This window comes from Dryobates pubescens, chromosome 43 (assembly GCF_014839835.1).
Source record: "Dryobates pubescens isolate bDryPub1 chromosome 43, bDryPub1.pri, whole genome shotgun sequence".
Lineage (NCBI taxonomy): Eukaryota > Metazoa > Chordata > Aves > Piciformes > Picidae > Dryobates > Dryobates pubescens.
In genome coordinates, this window is record NC_071654.1 from 936,478 (window position 1) to 943,362 (window position 6,885).

The 6,885-nt window shown below is 50.4% G+C and overlaps 1 protein-coding gene across 1 annotated transcript; it reads left to right on the top strand.

Moving 5' to 3' along the window:
- The first annotated feature begins 1,055 nt into the window (after nucleotides 1-1,055).
- Nucleotides 1,056-1,793, top strand: LOC128899311 (oocyte zinc finger protein XlCOF15-like). Its single transcript, XM_054177690.1, has one exon. The coding sequence runs from the start codon at nucleotides 1,056-1,058 to the stop codon at nucleotides 1,791-1,793; it is 738 nt and encodes a 245-aa protein (XP_054033665.1).
- The last annotated feature ends 5,092 nt before the right edge of the window (nucleotides 1,794-6,885 follow it).

Here is a 6,885-nt window from a genome sequence, read left to right on the forward strand (position 1 = left end):
AGTTGGAGGAAGCTGAGGCAAGGCCTGGGAGAGGCTGTGTGGAGGCAGCTGTGTTGTGGTGCTGGCCTGCAGCTGTGTGCTGGAGGCTGTGTGCTGGGCAAGGAGCTGAGTCTGCACTTTTTGGGGCCTCCCATCTTGATCAGCGCTGGCTGTGTGCTGTGGCTGTGCTGCCTGGTCGTGGGCAGTGCTGAGCCATCCCTTGCAGGTCAGTGCTCTCCTCTGAGCCCTTTGCTTGTCTCTGTCAGGGGCTGAGTCCTCTCTCCTTCATCCCTGCCCCTGTGTGCTGTGGAAGAGCAGAGTTTGCAGATCTGCCCCTTGGAGCAGGCCAAAGGTAAGAAACCCAGAGTGGGGCAACAGCAGGATCCTAGGCCCCCAGGGCAGCTCCCAGCCTCCTCCACCTCCTCCTGTCCAGCATATTTCACCTCTTCAGGAGCTCTGAGGCACATCAGGTGTTGTGGGAGTTGAGGAATGCTCCAGGCTGCTGGGGGTCAGTTGTGAGCAGGAGGTGATGTTTGGGGGTTGGGATCTGGAGGGTGGTGGGAGAAGGTTGGAGGTGGTTTGGTTTTCCTTAGTCAGTGCTGCTGCCTCCATTGTTTGATCCAGGGGAGATCAAAGGACAGGGCCTGGGCCAGGGACCACCCTGCCAATGCCCCCAGGCTCGAGGAGAGTGGGACAAGACCACTTGTAAGTCCCAGGGTACCTCAGGGCACTGATCATAGGAACCTGGGGTCTCAGCCCAGGTATTAGAGGTCTGTGCCCACACTGTGGCAGAAACTGAAGGTTTGAGGTCTCCTCTGCATTCTTTCCTCCATCTGGTGCTGGGAGTCAGGGACTGTCATGACCCTAGCAGGATCTGAGAGTTTGAGGTCCTGGGCTCAGGTGCTTCCATCTTCCCTATTGCACAGCTGTGACCCCTTCCTGCCACAGTATGGCCTCACAGAAGGACCCAGACAAGAGGTGGGAGGATAAGAATCACCCAGAGATCAAGTTGGAATAAACCCAAGTGCAGCACCAAGGGAGTGGAGGAGTGGGTGGAGGAGCAAAAAGATTACAAGATGGAGCATGGTGAGCAGCTTTTCAGTTGTGAGACCTGTGGCAAGAGTGTCACACGGGGCTCTGATCTCAGCATCCACCGCCGCACCCACACTGGTGAGCAGCCCTTCAGTTGTGAGACCTGTGGCAAGAGGTTCAGCCAGGGCTCTCATCTCAGGCGACACCACCTCACCCACACAGGTGAGAAGCCCTTCAGTTGTGACAGCTGTGGGAAGAGGTTCAGCCGGAGCTCTCATCTCGGGCAACACCACCTCACCCACACCACTGAGAAGTCCTCTACCTACAAGGACTGCGGCAAGACATTCACTCACAGCGCCACCCTTCGCCAGCACCGCAGTGTGCATGGCACTGAGGAGTCCTTCAGCTGCTTGGATTGCGGCAAGAAAGTCAAACACAGCTCCAGCCTCAGCATCCACCGCCGCATCCACACCGGAGAGCATCTTTTCCCCTGCGCTGTGTGCGGCAAGAGCTTCACCACGAGCACCTCATACATCCGGCATCAACTCATCCGCAGCGGTGAGAAACCCTACAGCTGTGCTGACTGCGACAAGAGCGTCACCTGCAGGTCTAAGCTAATCCAGCACCGTCGTGTGCATACCAGAGACAAACCTTTCACATGTCCTGACTGCGGCAAGAGTTTCACTCAGAAAGGCCACCTCAACGTGCACTGTGCCACCCACACCAGAGCTCAGCCCACACTGGAGGGGAGGCATAGAGTCACCCAGAATCTGTTGGGATAATCATGATTCCTCTGAGAGGGCCTTTCCACCACCAAATCACCTCCTTTTCCCTCTGCATTTGTCAGAGGCTAGGGGCTCCAGCAGGAACAAACACCTCCTGCCCTTCTGAACAGCAATTAGTGCTGATGAGAACAATTGCAGTGCTGAGTAAGCACTGCCCTTGGAGCTGGGCTGAGCTTTACCAGGGTTTGTCTGGTTCTTCCCCAATTTATGTCTCCCTGGGGTAAAAATCCCTCTGTCCATTGCCCAGTTGTGCTGATACAAGGCCAAAGTTACCCAAATCCTGCCTGTTTGTTTGTGTCTTAGACATCCCTGCCCACAATGCCCAAATGCTGAGGGCATTTGCCCCCTAGGAATGGGGCTGCAGCTGTGTGCCCAGTTCAGGGAGGTCAAAGTGAGGTTCTCAGGGACATCTCAGTGTTTTTTTCATTCTGCCAAGGGATGTTAGGTGTTTTGGGGGCCCTGGAGAGTTCTAGGATTGATTTTCAGAATCTTTGGAGGGTGCAGAGAGGATCTCAGGGAGGTGTTTGGAAGCCCTTGGAGATCTTCTGTCAGCTTTCCACTACAGAACTCTGCTGCTTTGCAGCAGGCCTGGGGCCTCCAAAAGCCTTCTCCCTAGCTCAGCAGTGTTCCTGATACATTCCTGCTGACCTGGGGCTTCCCTCAGCCTTTCCATCCACCCAGAAGTGGAAAGAGATTTCTTTGACTACTGAGTTTTCAGGAGCTTTAAGAGTGTAAAGAGTGAAATCACGACAAGAAAAGATGCTGTGCCTCAGAACAGTGCTCAGAAATGCTCTCACAGCATGTCTGTCTTACACTTGGCTCTGAGCTTAGCTCTGCAGCTCTAATCAGTGTGCCTGGCAGAACCGTGAGCTGTTGCTACTCAAGCTGGAGCTGGCTGAGCTGCTGCACAAAGCCACAAGTCCTGTGCTCAAGATGCTGCACTGGGAGCTGAAAGTGCCTGTGCAAATGTCATGGTCTTCAGCTGGAGAGACCTCTCCCCACAAATAACTGCCACAGGCACAGTCTGGAGCTATCCAATGTGCAGAGAACCCCAGAAAGGCACTTGGGCAAGGAACTGGGAAGCAGCTAAGGAAGTGCAACTGCAGGTGGGACTGGGAAACTCTCAACCTGTGAGAGCAACTTGGGGGTGTGGAGCTGCCCCACTGTGGGAAGCCTTTAGGGCTGGTGAGCCAGCGCTGGATGCCAGGTGGTGCTGATCCCTTGCTTTAGAATTCCCTGCTTCTCCTCCTTTCCTATCCTGCAGCTGCTGTTCTGCAAACCAGGGCAGCTGCAGGGCCATGTATAGAGCCTCTGACTCTCTGCTGACCAACTCCAAGCTGCAAAGTTGTTTTCCTGTGTGAGCCAAGAACAACATCCTGCATGTCAGACTTGCTGGCACCTTTGATTGGAGCATGCTTTAGTTTGTACACAGGGCTGGATGCTACTGGTGCCATGAATCAGTGGGAGGGGTAAGAAAGTCTATCAAAATGAGGTACTTCGGGCAAGAGAGATTGGCTTAGGGACTTCCACTCCTGTTAGCTACTTCTTCTGTTAAGGGCTCCTGGGCCTTGTGATGTTAAGGACACTCTCTCTGTCATGCTGGGCACTCTGCAACGCTGTAATAAAGGACTTGTGAGAGGACTCCTGAGGTTCTCTACCCTCTGCCCTTCTGGCATCTCGTGATACCAGCAAGGGGTTGGTCCATTTCTCAGGTCAGAGGGCACCCTGTTCTCAGGGTGAATCATTAAGGACTCAAACCAAAAAATAAGGTGGGGTATTTGTGTGTGCAGGGAACACGGTTTGGGAAAAAGCATTTGTGTTTAGCTTGGCTTTGAAAGAAGTTGTAACAACCAAGGGTACTTACAGGCCCATTCAAAGCAACTAAGCCAACTCTTTCAGGGACAGCACCCGAGGGGGTGGCTCAGAGAACCTCTGTGTGTGTGTGTGAAACCTGGCAACAGCAGTGTTGTATGTTTTGAGGTTGTGTTTCTCATGTAAACTTGAATGCTGGATTCCTTGATGCATTGACAGATGGATTTGTCTTGTTACAATATAAAAGACCTCTCAAGCTTTGCAGGCTGCAACCTGTGGTGGTTTGAGCCTTAGCTGGGAGTTAAAAGCCCAGATAGGGGAAAGGCTGAGAATCTCTCCCCCACTTCCCCTTCTCCCCCCAAAACAGAGAGGGGGAAAGAAAAGGGTAAGGAGCAAATCCACTAAACAATAATCTGGAGTCGGCCTGGAAATAGAGAGGTGAAGAATTTTCTTTAAACAATATATATATATATATATATATAACAATAACAGGAAAGGTTCACAAGGGGCAAGGAACAAGGATGGATGGGAAAGGGGACAAGAAAGAATAATACAAAACCAGTCCTTCTCTGAGGAGGTGTGGAGGCAGCAGGGAGAAGGATCAGGTCCGGCCACGTGGCTGAGGAGCAGGAGGGCAAATGTAGCAGCTCTCATCCAGCAGAGGCAGGAGCCAAAAAGAGACCCAACAGCTATGATGTCCTGCTTTTTATACCCTAGCTGGGCAGGGAGGGGGGAGTGGAACAGACTCAGCTTCCTAGGGGAAAACGCCCTGCAGGGGAGGGTAAAGTACCCGCAAGCCCTCCACCCAGCTTTGTTTTCAGGAAAAGGCGCTAACCCATCACACAACCCTTGGAAAAGAGTTTCCTTGCAGCATCATCACAGAAGACATCTTTCAAGGACTCTACCTTCCTCCTATCCCTGCAGATCCATTCGAGTCTGGAAGGAAGATCTGACTTCAGTTCCAACTGAAGGACTGTCGGTTATGGACAGGTTATGGATTTGTTCTCCTGGCTTCCAGGAGGAACAGGATGAAATGAATTTTGTCCTGTTTGCTATGGGGGTCAGCATTGTTACTCTTTTACCTTGTATAATTTTATATAATTGATTCAGAATGCAGTGTCCAATATGCAATTGGTGTTTAAGGATGGTGTAAAACAGATTGGTGCCATTAGCCAATCAAAACTCATGTCTATTGGAAAAATGGTTTAAAACTTCTTTCTTTCCTTTCTTTCTTGCTTCAATCGTTGATTGGCAGGGTGGTGTAAGAGGCTAAGTCTTGTATCTCTTGATGTGAATCCACAAAGATAAAATCACCTTGTGTATCATGGGAAGGCCCTGTGTCACAGCTCTCATGGAATGGCACTGAAAGTGTGATAAGGAAACAGTTGTGGAGGTTAGCTTTGCCACTGGTAAAGAGAACTATTTAGAGTAGAGTAGAGTAGAATAGAATAGAATAGAAAAGAAAAATAGAATAGAAGAATGGAATGGAATGGAATGGAATGGAATGGAATGGAATGGAATGGAATGGAATGGAATGGAATAGAATAGAATAGAATAGAATAGAATAGAATAGAATAGAATAGACCAGGTTGGAAGAAACCTTTGAGATCAAGTCCAACCTATCACCCAGCACCATCTAATCAACTAAACCATGGCACCAAGCACCCTATCAAGTCTCCCCCTAAACACCTCCAGTGATGGCGACTCCACCACCTCGTAGGTGTAAAGGCATCTTAGTAGAACCTGTACTTTGTAGTTCCTTTGCTACTGTGTGTACTACCCACCCATATGTGCTAGGAATAGCTGTTGATTGCATAATCTATAACAAATCAAGCATTGATCATCTCAGTTGTAACAATATTACTTTTAAGACTTGTGTTATTGATAAGTGTGGTGGTTTAGCCTGGGTGCTGGCCCAGATGCCACTGCACAGACCACACGTGGGAGGTCCCAAGGGGTGGGCCCATCCCAGGGGGTTGGTCACAGGAAACCAGGTATTCCATTCCCATAATGCCCTGCTTCCCTATAAAACATCCACACGGGGTCTTCACTTCCTCTTTCATCCCCCGCTGCTGCCTAGGTAAAATGGCTGAGCTGCCTCCTTTTGGCCTGCCCAGGGCCAAGGCTGGGTTGGGGGAGGAGGAAAGAGCCCTGGGGGGTTTGGGTGTACCCCCAGGTGGGGATGGGATGTTCTTGGGTATGTTCTGGGATCTCTCTCTTTTGTCATGGTGCTTGTGGGTCTCTGTAAAGCTTTCATTGTTGTTTTTTATTGTTTTCTATTTAAACTTTCCATCACTTCTGCAATCCCTTTGTCTGAGTCCTTATTTCTGCCCCTGGTGGGGAGGGGTCTGCCCCAACCCATTACAATAAGGACATTGATCAGTGGAGCATGATCATTCCCTTCCAAAGAAGGGCAGAGGCATGGATCCCAGTGACTATGACAAGAGGGTCGGAGAGTGAGAATGGATTGGATCATGTTACCAGACTATTAGACCAGGGACTAAAGGATTCTAGATAAAGGGCAAAAAGATTTGTGGGATGGTTAATGTTTGCTCTAATATCAGCTGTGATAATATTAGCATCCCCAGCTGCTTCAGTTACAGCTCTGACAGAGGGCATACAAACTGCAGACACAGTGAGAACTTTATTGACCAATGTGACAAATGATTTGCAGCTGCAGGAAGCTATAGATGAGGAAATAATGGCAAGGTTATAGGTGCTTGAGGCCAGTGTTGTTTGGTTAGGAGATCAACAAGCTGCCTTGCAGACCCATATGATGCTGCAGTGTGATTGGGAATAGGGAAGGGAAGGGAAGGGAAGGGAAGGGAAGGGAAGGGAAGGGAAGGGAAGGGAAGGGAAGGGAAGGGAAGGGAAGGGAAGGGAAGGGAAGGGAAGGGAAGGGAAGGGAAGGGAAGGGAAGGGAAGGGAATAAACCAGGTTGGAAGATACCTTCAAGATCATTGTGTCCAACCCATCATCCAACACCATCTAATTAACTAAACCATGGCACCAAGTACCCCATCAAGTCTCCTCTTAATCACCTCCAGTGATGGTGACTCTACCACCTCCCCAGGCAGCCCATTCCAATGGGCAATCACTCTGTGTAGAATTTCCTCCTAACCTCCAGCCTAAACCTTCTCTGGTGCAGCTTCAGACTGTGTCCTCGTGTTCCTGTGCTGGTTGCCTGGGAGAAGAGACTAACCCCCACCTATCTACAACCTCCCTTCAGGCAGTTGTAGAGAGCAGTAAGGACTCCCCTGAGTATCCTTTTCTCCAG